The following is a 15,481-nucleotide window of genomic DNA, read 5'->3' on the forward strand; positions in this document are numbered from 1 at the left end:
TTATACTTCAGACAGTCCAACCTGATAACATCTTGTAAACCTGTATACAACCCTTTACATGTTTGTGTGTGCACTGGCATCAGTGGGGATGTATGTGTGTTTGTTTGTGTGTGTGTGTACATGAGTGTTGGAGGAAGTCTAAATCCCCGTTTCCCATGCGTGTAATCATCCCAGGATGAGGTGGAAGATGAAGCCGACCGGGACTTCCCCTGCACCAGAGGGTATTTTCCTCTAACACTGTGGTACGAGCACATGGCTGACCCGGGCTGCCTCTGTATGTGCTTTTTTTACTATGTGTGTCTGTGTGTGTGTGAAAGAGAGTGATAAAAATAAAAAAGTATTATTATCACTGCTAAAATAATATGTTTGCTTATGACTGTAGCAAGCGTATAAAAGGCACACAGTAAAATCAGAAAATGACACAGAATAACTGAAAGACTGTCAGGAACAAACTTGCACACTTTCACACACTGTCATCTAAATCTCTTACTCTGTCTTCTAGAGAACAAATAACGTCATAGCAGAGCTGACACACAGAATGCATACACACACGCACACACGCACACACGGGTCAGCTGTTCAGTCATAAAGAACCATTAAGAGTCCTGGCTCCCAAATAAAAGCAGAATACAGTTACCATGTTGAGAATGTGGAAACAATGTGTATGACAGTGTGTGTGTGTGTGTGTGTGTGTGTGTGTGTGCGTGCATGGTATGGGTCTGCATTTCTGTGTTGCTTGGTGACACAGCTGATGACATAGCAGTGAGATGAGTACCACAAACTGCTCCATCATCTATTCATAGCTCCCTGGCTGAGGGTCGTCCTGCTGCCTAAACTGAACTCAGCCTCACTTTATCATCATTAACATCGAGCACAAAAAATGACGGATCATAATGCTGCAATAAACATCCCTACGATGAAGTGATTCAAGGAGCAACACATCTGCTTATCTAGTGCTTAGGAATCAGCTGTTCGGTCATAAAGAAGCACATGTTTTGCATCTCAATCATTTTAAGTGGAAACTGGTAACTGTCGATAAAGCACAATAAGAGGGTATGAAAGAGATTATGAGAAAATAAAAATCGAACATCTGTATGTATGCATGGAAAGGCCATAACAATGTGTATGTGTGGACAGACTCCTCTGAACACAGCTCAGTGTCTAGAAATGACTGAAATCACACACAACACTTGAACGAGTGTCTTGCCTCACCACTGCCAGGGAACCCAAAAGCCCCTACAAAACAAATTCATTAACCAAGACAATAAAACACAGCTGTGAGGGGCAATGGAACCGTTTGAAATGAGTGCCTGGGCTTGTGGAGAATCTGTTCAAGACAAACAGCATGCTAAGAAAAAAGAAAAAAAAATCAGAGGAAAGGATTTGGAAATAAGAGAGAGTGAGTAAAGAGCAGTGTTTAATTTAAACTCTAGCTGGGGACAGTGCTGACTGTGAGAACGGAGATGGTTTGTTGGAGCACAACAAAAAACAACTCCCCTGTACCAGATGCTTGAGCTCTGGGACCTGGTTTTAATTGAATCTTTTGAACAGGTTGTATAAAATAAGAACAAACAAAAAATGCCAAATTCTATAAATATCATTACTGAAGCTGGGATTGAATTAAAAAAAGACATTCCAAATCCAGTTTCTAATACTGTGGAAATTACAAATGGAAAGACATCTGAACTTTATTACATGAAACCTGAAGATTGTAGACTCTACCTGTTCTTAACCCACACTCTGAACACTGTTAGGGTATGTGCTTCTGATATTCTATGATGACAGTGGGTGAAATGTGTTAGCAGGGGGTGGGAGTGGGGCCTAAATGCCTTAGTTCAAAACGCCACTAGAGGGCTCTGCAGCTTGTGAAATGGGTTTTTGTAGATCCGTACACACCAGACCTGATCATGTCTAAGTCATACTAACCTCCCTGCTGAAGGGCCAAGCAGCCGGACAGACTCAGCTGCCAAAAGACTTACGACACTGAGATAGATGGAGGTACAAATAGTTTTACAGAATGTCCAAAAAAGTCAAAGCCAGACCACATTTATTCAGTATAACCTCCGTGCTCTGCAGCTGCACAGAGGTGAAGACACACTGACTGAGCTCACTGTTAATGATACTGTTATGCTGTGTAATGTCACCGCTATAAAACAGTAAGGCACACTGCATCATGCATATGACATAAATAAGGTAAAAGCAGAAAAGTCATAATAGCCTCCCCTGGTTAATAACTGTGACCAAAAGAATTTAAAAATGCATGTGTGGAAATACATGAAAAAGACAGGAAAGCTGAACCATCACAAGTACATCGCTTCTCAAAAAGCAGTGATTGATATTACATCATTCTGGACCTTGTGGGTAATTTCTACTTCACCTAATCCAGATGAAAAAAGAAAAGTAATAAAAACAGTCGGATGCATATTTTTGCACAAAAAATTGACAGCTCCTAAACTTGTATAAACTAGGAAAAAGCCTGGGGGTAAAAACATAAACACAGCGGCTACTGTCACAGTGTCCTTAACATTATTTGGAATCTCATCTCCTCCAGCTGGAGAAGCTCAACAAGAAAACCAAATTCACAGAGGAATGTTTCGGGTGCATGTCAGGACTGCACTGTGAGCCAAGGTGTTGCAAAGCTGAGCAAAACTGATGCTACATCATACATTACGTTGCATTACATTTCATTGCTTTTAGAGATTAATGGAAAAAATAAACCATGATGAATCAAATTTAAATTACCCTTCTTGAAGGGTGAACCCTAACAATTCTTTGGGGGGGGGGCGGGTGGGTGGATAACATATTGCAGTTTTCAAACAGTTGCCAATAGTCCTCCCAGAATAGCTGCTTAAATTTCTCATCCTGCCTTGAACCTGGATGAACCCTCTGTAGCCGTTAGCTGCCCCTCAACAGAATCAAGCCATGAATCATTACAAGTCAAGGGTGAGGGCTCAGAGATCACCCAAATCAAGACCAGATGCACAGCAGGCACCTCCCATGGTCTTACCGTGCAAGTAACAAATGAAGAACAAAAAAAAAAATAAGGAAACTTCACACTGCGCCTTTCTCTTATCCATTTCTACAGGGTTGTATTAGTCCAAGTTGTCCTAATCCATTTTAGATTGTACAGTGATTACATGATTACAAAGTTTAACTTGTTACTTTGCCTGAGAAAGCCTACTTCAGGTTACAGAGGCCTTTATCTGCGTCATCTGACGCAGTCATTGCACTTAAGCACACATCGTCCCATAAAGAATGTTAAGAGGAGATAACAGTAAAATCACTCTATCGACTCACTTCACTTCATCCCATTACCCCCGTTCTTCTTTCCCCTGTCCCCTTCCCTCATCTACAACTCCCATCCTCACCACAGCTGGTAAATATTTTTATATTGTGTTCCATTAGAAGGCTTCATTAAGCGGTCAGACGGGGCAAATGGCGCCTGGGAGCTCCCTGTCCTGTAAACAATAGGAAGGGCCCTGAAAGCTGCAGCTGAGCAGAGCGCAGTAAACTAAGCCCACATTAGAGAACAGCCTTGCTCTGAGTGAGTAAATATTTAAATGTGTTGGATTCACCCAAAATAGTCACGGCTAATAGTTAAGAGCACAGTATTGGGAAATAATAATGATAGATTTTTGAGCAAACAAGCATTGCGCTGCTCAATGATTAGTCATTGTCTTTATGTGAATTTGCGGCAGACTAGTGGGTAAAAATTAATAAGCCATAATTGTATCAACAAAGTGATCTTTTGGCAGATGTACAGTATCCAGCTAATGTCAGCACAGCACATATCTACAGGAGAAGTTCCTGACATAAAAAGAGTTGTTAGTCACATATGACTTCAGGTTTGTTACACCGAAGAGACAGTGTAAAGCTTTAGTATTACAGAAACCATAGTTAAACTACTCAAATAACCTTACTCCAGCTAAAATGTCCATACTATGTATGTATGTAGCTTTGTTTGTCAGTATGTAAGTGTCCATATGGACCAAGACGTTTGTGTTGTGCATGAATGTGTGAGTCAAAATTCCACCTGATGTCACTGTGACCTGTGTTGCATATGTTTATGTGAGCACTAGTTGGTGTGATTTCACCCACAGTCTACAGCAGGGGTGGGCAATTCCAGGCCTCGAGGGCCGGTGTCCTGCAGGTTTTAGATCTCACCTTGGGTTAACACACCTGAATCACATGATTAGTTTGTCACCAGGCCTCTGGAGAACTTCAGGACAAGTTGAGGAGCTAATTTAGCCATTTAAATCAGCTGTGTTGGTTCAAGGACACATCTAAAACCTGCAGGGACACCGGCCCTCGAGGCCTGGAGTCGCCCACCCCTGGTCTACAGGACCAAAGGAGCCAGGCCAGGATCAGGAGCCCAACCAAGTGCATGCTCATTCTTTAACATTCATGGGTGATCACTGCAAATCTGTCCTTCAGTGCTGACATGTGCTGTCCTCAGAAATCTCGGGGAGAAGATTCAGTGCAAACTACCTGAATCCACTCACTAGATTTGACTCCTCTAAGTTCAATTGAAACCAAAATGGAGGAGATCCAGAATCACAAGCAGTGTGAGATTATGCTCACAGACACAGGACTTTCAGGTAGACAGAAGCACTGAGAACTGTGTATTGCTGCACAGGCTGACTGTTTAAACATCTTTAAGTTTAAACAGGGGGTGTTTAATTTTGTATGTAGTGCTGGAACGTCACTATAATGTACCTCAAAGCCTTTCTCTGGAGCGTCCATCCCCACCATGTTGTCTCTGAGAAGCTGATGAAGGAGGTGGACCTGAGCAATACTGAGGTAGAAATCCAGACTGCTAGTCACATTAACCTCCAGAGAGTGGCCACACACCACCACCTCCTAGAGAAAAAAGGGAGTTAAAAAAAGGGGGGGGGGGACAAAATGAACAGAAGAAGTAGGAGGAGAGAACAGGAAATGCATTGAGAACATCTTTTCTAACTTGTATACTCTTCTATTTACTTTCCATCTCCTCACTATCTTTGTATCTTTACTTAAGTCGGTCTCTTCTTCCGCTCTTCCCTCTGTGCTCTCTGGGGTCCCACCCACAGCCAGCAGTTCAAAACTCAGGCTGGAGGTTACATCTAAAAGGATATTACTCACCAACACTGTGGACTGAACCACACACACGCACACATGGCAGACCTAGCGCAATAACCCACAAAGGGTATTGCCACTGTTTTTTGATTTTATTTTGTCAATTCTGAGCTTTAAATTAAAGTCACCACTGTCTTTTTTCTCATTTAGATTTATAGTAACATAAGAAGTGCATTAACATTATAAATATTAGTAGTTCTGTTAGCGGTCAAAGTGACTGGTCGAACATGTTAAGGTTACAATAACAGTTACAGAACAGCCTGGCGAGGAACAAATGTAAACCATATACTGCTATAATACATTCAATACATTAATGGTTCATTAGCAATAGCTTTTACATTTGTGTGGGAACCATGCATAAATCTGCTAACAGTAGTTAGCGGTTAGACAAAATGAATATGATTTTTTATTATAGAAATTGTTCTACACTACTTAGTTCAAAGTTGTGTTTTGTTGTTCCTGGCTCTGAGTTTCCATATCTGAGGGAGTTACACAAATCACATTGAGAGAGAGAGTGTGTGTGTGTGTGTGTGTGTGTCTAAGCACAAACTATGGATTAGCTGTTATGCATTGTCAAGGGGCACGTTAGCGTGGTCGGATGAGGCATCAAAGAGGCAGGAAGTCTCAGAGAGCGGTGCCAGAAAACATCAGCTGTATAAGCAGAAAGGTTTGAACTCTCGGGGTCAAAAACCTCCCATTACATGGTGGACGGCCGATTCCTAATGAGTAAGTTACTGTATGTTAGGAGGAAAATGTAAATACTTTTGACATCTCACATAATCAATGTCTATTTTCATATGAGCAACGGATTGTGAGAGTAATGGCTGCAGTCGTAGTTGTAACAGGTCGCGGTCAAAGGGCACAAGAAGAATCTTTGTCTATTCTCAGACTTAAACTTTGACGTTTCGATATAATTTTCCCTAGTTCTGGGAGATTTTAACTTTTCTACAGTGCAGAGACATTTTCATTCAGAAAATCTGAATACTCTCTACAGAAATAATTCATGCGCAGTATTTCATGTAGCGCTGAATGGATGCTCACCTCTGTCTGTCCACTGTCAGGGGACAGGGTCTTGCTGAAGATGATAGCTGGAGCAGCAGTGACCCGGACAGAGAAGTCAGTCAGGATCGGCGTGAGGATGGCCCGGCGCTCCTGGTGTCTCCGGATGCTGTACAGAGATCAGACACCTCATCAACTACTATTTTGCTACTGTTGTTCTCAACCATAAAAAATGTATTCAAGCTTTTGTATACCTTACAGAAACCTAAAGGACTTTTTATCTTCACTAAAACTCCCCTCCTTTTGTTTACTAATATCTTTTCATGGTTAGCACTTAAAAAATCTTTGTGAGACTGTCCCATCTGCCTGGGGATGACACGTCAACACCACACAGTCGAAACCACAAAAAGTCTTCACAACAGAGTTTAATTGTCGTGCTGACAGGTTGTTCTAGGTTTTCAGATTCAAAGCATTATGAGGAAAAGCTAAACTTGACAATAGAGACTTCAAAATTGATCTTTTTTTCTTTCTGAATTGATCGTAGAAACGATCTGTAAGGTTTTTGCCATCACTGAGATTTTTTACATTTATTCTTTTACGCATTTTAGTTGCAAGCTTGAACAGAGACTGAGTGAGACGTTATTTGACAAGTCTCATTTGGGAACAGCTCTTAATTGTATACACACGAACGAGCTGAAACCTTCTCGTATCAACTCTCCATTTCACTAATGTTCATTCCCACAATCAAGTCATATTTGTGGGAACATTTGTTAGCAGTAAAACAAATATACAAGTGGGCTTTATAAGGTGGTGTTAATTGCCACATCTGCTGCTATTAAAACAATCAAGCAGTACAGCTTCCAATATTTATAGTTGGCTGGGATTATAAAAGGCCCAGTTTCTAGGTGGCCTTGAGTACAGTTCTTAACCAGAAACAATATCATATTCACTTCTGCTACACAAATGTGCATTACGAGTGCCCTTAAGGGATTATTTTCTGACACATTTCTTTGAGTGGGGAGTTCGAGGGAGGACTAATTCAGAGGTGAAATGATCTGTGAGGCCAATTGGTGTTGGCTAATCTCCCTTCAGACGGGGATTGAAACAATGAGCGTCTCGTTGCAGGGGACAGGTGCTATCATTCACCAGCAAGGCTAGGAGCCCCGAAGCTCAGTTTACCAGTATTATGGAAGTCTCTGAGTGGGCTGGAGAATCCTGTGGTTCTGTGTATGTGCGCGTGCCTTTCAATGGGGTCATTACAAAAACAAAATATGGAAAGATTGACTTTTGTTTCATTCAGTGGGACGCAGAATAATCAGTAAATTGGAATATCAGTGGCATGAACAAAAGGGAAGCCTGCACTGGGCGACTGATAGGAGGGGCGATGGGAAGAGTTCGCAGCTCTGTGACACAAGGTCTTTCCTAGCCAGCAACTACAAACTGTGATGAGGACAGATCCTGTCAGTGGATCCACAGTGCTGGAATTTCCTCACAAAACCTCAGGAAGCAAACTGAGGCCACTGCAGATCAGCCGCTACTGGAATTAAATCCAAAAAGCAGCAGAATCAACATACCGTTAGTCTAAGGCTGGGGGGAGAGAGAGGGTATCAATGTAAAGAAAAAGGAAAAGGTGTGAACTTTAGAAGTGGTGTGTGTCAAAACTTGTTACAACCGAGGTGGTGTATTTCTGTTAATGATTGCAGCAGACAAGTAAAGCTGTGAACTTGGCTCCCCTCTCCTCAGTGTCCTGGAATTTTCTCACACATTCGGCTATGACTTGGTAGTGTTGGTAGCTGAGGCTGAGGCGCAGCACACTGCAGTGCACCAAAGCCCTGCCGAGCTTCTAGTGCGGTTCCTGCTACAGCGAGGGGAGTCACATTGCTTTAAGGTTAAATGGAAGAGCTGGGATGAGACCCCAACACCACTACTGGCTTTGACCTTATCAGTATGACCATAGAGACACACCTGCCTATAAATGATTACCTTAATTATGTAAACGATATCTTACGGAGTTAAATGGAAAAAGAGGAAACATCAGAAAAGAAATCTACGCTAAAGAAGAATGACAATCCAGTGATAAGGAGCTAGGAGCTTCTGATTATAAACAGGAGTCAAACTTTAGTGACCTTTACTCCTTAAAAGTGGGTGTCAATCCTCTTGAGTGCAAAAAGAACTGTTACATATTAGGTCATACAATCATCAAGTTTGAAACAGAAATCCAGACCCACTCTAGTATGTCTTACGACAGCTAAATCTATGCTAAAGATTTTTAGCATCTTCTGGAGCCCAAAGTGAGAGCCCAGAATGTCACCTCATTGCCCTTTCAGACAATGTGGACTTGGCACTAGGCCCATTGCAGAGAAACATATTGAGTGAAAGAAAGAAAGAATGTGACTGGATTAAAGATCAGAAGCCCCTTGCTCTTGTGAGCGTCTCTGACACAGTAGTAAGAATGTAAGACAAATATAGGCCCAAGTCCACTACCTACAAGAGCTATTTTACAGCTGACCTGGCCAGGATTGGAGGATTAGAGACGAGCGAATAAAAACTGGTGCACAGACAACAGAAAAACATTAAGGTGGAGTTTAGAGATAACATCCCATGCATATACTCCATTGTCTTCTTGGAAAGGGAACACAACGGTTTAAGAATTTTTATCTTTTCACAATCCAACAACAAACAGAGGACATTTTTGTTATTTTCAGCACCACATCTTACTATAATACAAAGAATCTCTGTGTGTTTGTTTCTGTGTCCATGATCTCTTTATAGAGTTGAGCCACCAAACAGATACACAGATATATCTTAGGTACTTGATGGTTTTTATGTATATCAGATTATATGACATGTTGTCTAGCAACCACATATCAACCGAGTATTTATACCGCTATAATACCTTATAATCCATTGCTTTAATTTCACATTAACATTTCACTTATATCCACAAAAGTTAAATAATGCATAATATATTATGATAAATCACATTACTTAGTTGTCACCCAGCAAAAGGCTAAAATGACCCATTTTTAAGACATAAACAACATTTACCCCATTATTTTTACTTTGCCATTAGTGATTTAGTACATCTGTTTGCCAACAGCACAAACAGGCCAAACAACACTGTAGCATGGGGGTGTAGAAGTAGTAATAATATACTGAAAAGCACAAACCAAAGGAATAGAGCTGTGCGATATGACCAAAATCTCATATCCCGATATAAGAATTCTATCGTCCCGATAACGACATAAATCACAAAAATGTAACATTTTCTGTAAATTCTGTGAATCTTGACTTGCGGGAAGTGTTTCCAGCTGCGCGTCATGTACCTGGAGTCGAATGTTTTAACTGATGCATGAAACGATACATTTCTAGACATAAGTTGTAACGGCCGCAGTTTTCTTTGTGAGTATTTATTACACGGCGTGCTGCGGGGAAAAGCCTGTTCTAACGTTTGAGTCTAAGGCTTATTTTTTAGCACCTGGCGGCTCTTTTTTTACTTCTCATCCGTAAATAACCTGCTCTTTCACGTGATTCAGTTTATTTTGAAAAGTCTCAACAGGATCTTGAGCTTTATTGTGAAAGGTTTATGTGGAACATAAACATGCGGACACGCGATGCTGTTACCGTCGTTGTTGCTAACCACAACGCATAAAAACAGGCGCTTGTCCGTCTGTAGTGTGGTTATATTAAATATATGAGAAATAGAGAACTTTAAGAAATTAATATAGCCACTACAGTGACCATCAAAACGATGAAAAAATATTGCCGTAAACAGTTTATTTTGTGACACCACTAAACAAATGATAGCATAAAATGGAACAATAGACGTTTTTATATCGTCATCCGATATATATCGTTATATCGAACAGCCCTACAAAGGAAGCACATAAAATCAAGCAGTGCTTGCTTTTATGAGAAAGTGCGGCAAGATGCCTTTCAGGAAAAAACTGAAAGAACAGAGCTCCCATGAAATAAGTCTGGCTGTCACAATAAAAAGGTCTTATTGGAGGTCTGAGAGCTGAGCATCACTATCATGTTTTCCAAGACAGCATGATTGTCTTGGAAAAGTCTTCTTCCAAGACAATCATGCTGTCTCTGTGTGTAAGAAATACAATAAAGAAAACAAAAATATTCCTAATGAGTATGTATGACTGTTTGCTTGTGTCTGCATTGGAAAGTGTGCCCATCTATGTGTGAAAGGTGTGTGTATCTCAGCCAGCAAGTCCCGATGACCTGAGACCACTCGGTCTCAATCAGGCCCGTGTTGATTTTGCACTGCATTCTTCCATGAGGCTTATTTTTAGTTGACAGGGAACAAATCTGGAACCTTTGCCTATGATTTTGTGATTTTTGGTCCTGTTCCCTCTCAAAACATGAGCAGAAAAAAGGATGTGGGGCCAAACAGGCTGTTAGACTCATGCTTGTTTTAGCTCCCGAGTCTAAGAAAAAAGTGACAGGACTTGTAATTATGAGCGTGCATGGAGAGGCTGCATGATACGGAGCTAACTCAATAACTACACGGTGCAGTGACATCAAGACGAATGATATAAATTACAAGACTTTCTTAGCAGATTAAACACATACACCCACACATGCACCTACCTGACTGGGGTGAAAATATGAAATTTAAAACCAGTAAGATTCAAACTCATAAAAGAAACCAGAAATGAAAATAGTAAAAAAAACAAAGATCAGAAACACTAGTAAAACATTTTTTTTTAAAAGCCACACATTTGTAGGCAACTTCATCAGACTTGACCTATGCATATATATTCTTCCCATGTTTACCAACCATCTATAATTTTGTCATCATGGTTGTTCATGCAGTTGCTTTTTGTTTTTGTTTAGAAAAAGAATCATCTCAGCTGCTTTTCATGAGGTTCCTATTATTTATCTTATCTGAATCAAAGGTCCAAGACAAGAAGAGGTCAAGCCCTTGATGGGTAAATTAGGTCAATATTTGATGTTTGATACTATCAATAAAACATAGATTAATTTCCTCCTAGTGGGATTACAAAGGGATATAGGAGTGATCACCTCTGGATCAAAAATGTGAGAAGTGTGATGAGTCAATTAAAAAAAGTAATTGGTACAGAGACATCTATCTGTGATACACACACAAGACAGAATTAAATTCGCCACAGCAACTCATGAAACATCCAAGTGGCTCCTGACCTGCTAGCCATGTTCCACTCCAGCGCAGGGTTCTGGGAGCTCCTCTCACTCTCTGCTGATGTAGCTCCTTTGATTCCCTCCTTTTCTGGTTTAAGCTGTTCCCACTGAGCAGTCCCAATGTTGATAGACTGAAGATCGATCTGGTATTGACGATCCTCCACCTCTGAGCCCGGGTCACGAAGGATGCCAAGGTTCAATGCACGACTGAATGAAAAAAAAGTTTGAGTCAGTATTCATATTAGGGCTACTTTGAGGTTTGGATGTTCAGTAAGTCATCATGTAAGAAGGAAAGAGTAAGACACATTAAATGCAATTAAGTTTAATTTCACTTGTGCAATATACTTTACATTAGATTCAACAAGCAGGTGCCGATGCCAAATAGACTAAATGCAAAAAATATGACTATTATAGAGGTTCAGTTGATTCAGGCTGTACTTTATATGCTTGGTTACGATAAAGTACGTGAGCCTAGGGGTACGCCAGGTAGTCTGTTGTAGTGAACCAGTAAAGATGTTCTGGCTCTAGGCCCTAACCACTACTGACTGCTTCTCTCTGCCTTTTCAGTGGTTTAGTAGCACATTTTTCTCACGGGATGATTTATGACTAAATGTAAGCCCAAGGAATTGTGCAGTCAGACCTCAGATAAAAAAACCCTCTGCAGGCCTCAGGTGAAATCATTTGCCTTTTATAAAGTTTTGATTTATGCCAGCTTATCACTGGCAGTAAACATTGTTTAAACCCTGGCTGGACAGCACGGTAGTCTGGAGAGTGGCTCTTACTGCCTTTGGCCTGCTGTTTCCGTCTCCAGAAACACAGGACTTGTACAGTGTACACCAACTGTAATGTGGTAGAGGAGATGTAGAGATATGTCAGGAGTGGGCAGCGCTGTGTTTGTAGTCAAACTGCTACAGTCAAGTGAGCAAAGACTGTCCCGTCAGCGCCAAGAAAAAGTGATGTCATCTATTTTGCCTTTGAGAGACAAGATCCTGACGAATTCATGAGGCAAAAGGAATAATCAAAATTCAACATCTGTATATGACATCAGGGCTTTTGGTTCATTATGATATGTTTATTTGTGCTGGTGAATTCAAATGAGAGCTTAAATGGTATAAATAAGAGCTTAAAATGGCTACAGATGTAGCAGCAGCATGAGTAGTTTTATTTGTTTCGGCAACGTCAATGGCAATTTTCATATAGCGTTTCCCCTGCTTAGCGGCTCTGGAAAGGTCTCTACCAGAGCGTGATGTTATGACAATAAGCACCAAGTACAAAAACAATGGCAATGGGAGATCAGAGGTGTATAACTGGATTTACTTGGATTTGTTGACATACAAACAAGTGAAACAGATCCTTAATCAACATTTGGAACCACATTTATCAACAAAGTATAATATAAATCAAACCAAGGGCTGTGTAACATTTGGGTGGGATGTGTCAGTCTAGATTCATTAGGGTTTTTGTAACAGTACCTCCATCACCCTCCCCGTGCCTAAACTGTATTTTTCACATTAAAGAAAACCACAGTTACCTCATATGCTTTCCAAATTATCTCCTAACGTTAGCTTATTTAGGAGACTCTTACTCATAATCAACATAACATGAGCGTCTGCAGCCAAGCCTCTACATCGCCGAGCTGCAGGGTCATCTTCAGTGACATAAATAAATATGATAAACATTTGTCTTGGTCATGCAGCCAGTGGAAACCGGTGTGATTTAATATCAAAAGACATATTTCAGCAAATCGCAGGAAACGAGAGAGCTTCATTTCTGACAAATGAGGAGGGGAGGAATTTTGGAAGTTCCCCTTGGGGTGCAATAATAATTGAAGCCAGATTTTCTTGTTGTACATGTGGGGGGAAAACACTGGTGGTTTGACATATTTGATTGGTAATGTGAAGACCACACTGCTTGGCCAAGAGGAGTCGGGGAATGCTTTGGGAAAGCATGACATTCACTCTGCCCACAGTATAAAGGACCGACTGAAAGCGTGCAGAGAGAGGCAGGTGGAACACACCCTTCTGCTCTGTCTCACATCCCATTATCAGACATCTGCTTGCCACTACCACGCAGAAAATCTAGAGGAAAATGAAAATAACAAGTCATAAATGACATGCTTTCACAGATGAGGAGGGCAGGGAAGAGAGAGGGAGGAAGGCATGGAGGGGAGGGGCATTTTTCTCAAGCACAAGTACTTAGTTTTGCCCTTGTTCCTCGGCCAACCTTATTTTAATTGCAGGAAAAGACCACAGAAACATTATTTTTTACGACAAAATTCTGCTATTTATAAAAATGGATCAAAAGCTCTGCAATAAGCATGTTCTGTTTCACAGCGTTCATGGCTATTATTTTAAAAAACATCTCTCCCTCTTCTGACACTATTTAAACCCAATTTGAGTCCAAAAAGCCACTGGGCCGATTTTGCATCAGAGCTGAAATATGAAGGCCCCGGTCCAACTTTATTATGGCCCAAAATCAAACCCTCCACCCAATGCAAGCCCTTCAGTGGGAAACAGCAGACAAAATAGCAAAGCCATGGCAGTGTTTAGTATCCAAAATGCAGGACTTGGAATAAGATGTTCACTGATACTTCATCACTGAGAAGAAGAAGAAAACGATGTTCCAAATGCCTTTTACAGGAGATACTTGGATAAATTAATAAAAATGGGCGATTAAGTGCATTTTCTGTTCCTCTGTTTAGCATTCTTTGGGTCTATGCATGTGCTGGGCGGAACATCGGTCATGATTTGTGTTAAGTGGACGTGTGGGAGGACAGAGTGCTTAACGTGAAGCAGATTTGGCAATTGGATTCATGAAAAAACTTTACGGGCAAATATATAAAAACTGTTATTATGCACGTTATGTAACGTATATACTGATAAACTACGAATGACTTTGATGTAAGCTTGCACGAGACGAGAAAGTGGGTTGCAAGAATAAAGTAAAATACATAAATATAGTGCTATAGGGATGAAGAATCATTAAGCTAAGCAAAGGGGTGAATAAGTAAAAAGATTGCTGAAAAAGAGCAAAAGTAGAATTACCATAGTGAGGGCTTGAAGGCCAGCTGTGGTTCAAGGTTGTAAAAGAAACCACAGTGGGATCTGGTTCAGGCTCATGGCCCAATGCTAGGAATGTGGGAGCTGTGGGCTGCGCTGAAGCCGCTTGCCCAGGATCCTTTGGGGCAGGGTGCATCGTGGCCCATGGCTTTGAACGGTCTCTCACCTTCCTCTCTCAACCCCTAGCTACAGATTCCCAATTCCCATCCCTGGCCCAGGGCCAGAGGGCCAGGAAGCACCGGGGTAATACCAAGCGTCACTGGCTTCTGGATCTCGTCACTCTGAAACCCGCAATCTGAACCCTCAACCCCAGACCTGTGTTTCACTCCATTTCCCCAACAATCACATGCAATACATGTCTACTTCCATGCTCAACAGAGGCAGGTTTATATGTAAATAGGAATATGGGTGTGTGTGCTGAGAGAGATGAGGCCCTGCTTCTGCTCTCCTGATAAAACATACACACTGAGTAGAAATTTCATTGAGATCTCAAGCTTAATTCGGCAAAGTCAAGCTAAATTAGGCTTGTAAACAGATGTTCACAAGTTTTCCAAGTACTAGGTTTTGAGCAGCATATTTAAAGTGAAGGAACACATGCTACACATGAAATAGAAACACTGCATGCTTCGGTGTGTTTTTTCACTTGGGCTTAACCACTCTTCCAAACGCTAAAGTAACATCCAAGAGGCAAACTGTTTTTCTGACACCAGCACGAATACTATCACTCATCCATGAATTATTTAAAAAAAAGCAAGTGTTCAGTTGAGGTTTTGATCATCTCTCTCCCTGCCTCCAAATGTTATCGGTCAAACACCATTAGCACCCAGCAGCTCCTCCGTGGTATTTCTGTCGTGGAGAGCTGCCGAGCTCCACAATCAGCTTGCCACGACTCCCATCGGCTTTAAGCGGAGTCCCACTGGGCTTGTGTGTGCGCCGAGGGGGAATTCATAAGCATTATGATTCATGAAACCAGCAATTACTTAGTAAGTTAAGCACCCCTGCCTACGGTGGTCTGCTCTGAATTGCCAGAAATTCGGCAACTTCTGAGGTGTGGATTTATGACCCCAGTCAAGTCCAATTGCTCTTAATTTGCATCTACCAATTATAGTAATTAAGGCTCCGAACTAGAATGCCGA

At 41.3% G+C, this 15,481-nt stretch overlaps 1 protein-coding gene across 3 annotated transcripts in view; it reads right to left on the reverse strand.

Moving 5' to 3' along the window:
- Positions 1-15,481, reverse strand: part of vps13b (vacuolar protein sorting 13 homolog B) — a 297,453-nt gene that overhangs the window by 98,337 nt on the left and 183,635 nt on the right. For all 3 annotated transcript variants that reach the window (XM_087847951.1, XM_087847953.1, XM_087847952.1), the window contains exons 32-34: positions 11,290-11,493; positions 6,157-6,283; positions 4,717-4,860 (exon numbers count right to left, since the gene is read on the reverse strand). In XM_087847951.1, coding sequence (XP_087704077.1) covers positions 4,717-4,860; positions 6,157-6,283; positions 11,290-11,493 — 475 coding nt within the window. The remainder of the gene's footprint in view (positions 1-4,716; positions 4,861-6,156; positions 6,284-11,289; positions 11,494-15,481) is intronic.

This window comes from Neolamprologus brichardi, chromosome 11, assembly GCF_056152115.1.
Source record: "Neolamprologus brichardi isolate AB-2024 chromosome 11, ASM5615211v1, whole genome shotgun sequence".
Lineage (NCBI taxonomy): Eukaryota > Metazoa > Chordata > Actinopteri > Cichliformes > Cichlidae > Neolamprologus > Neolamprologus brichardi.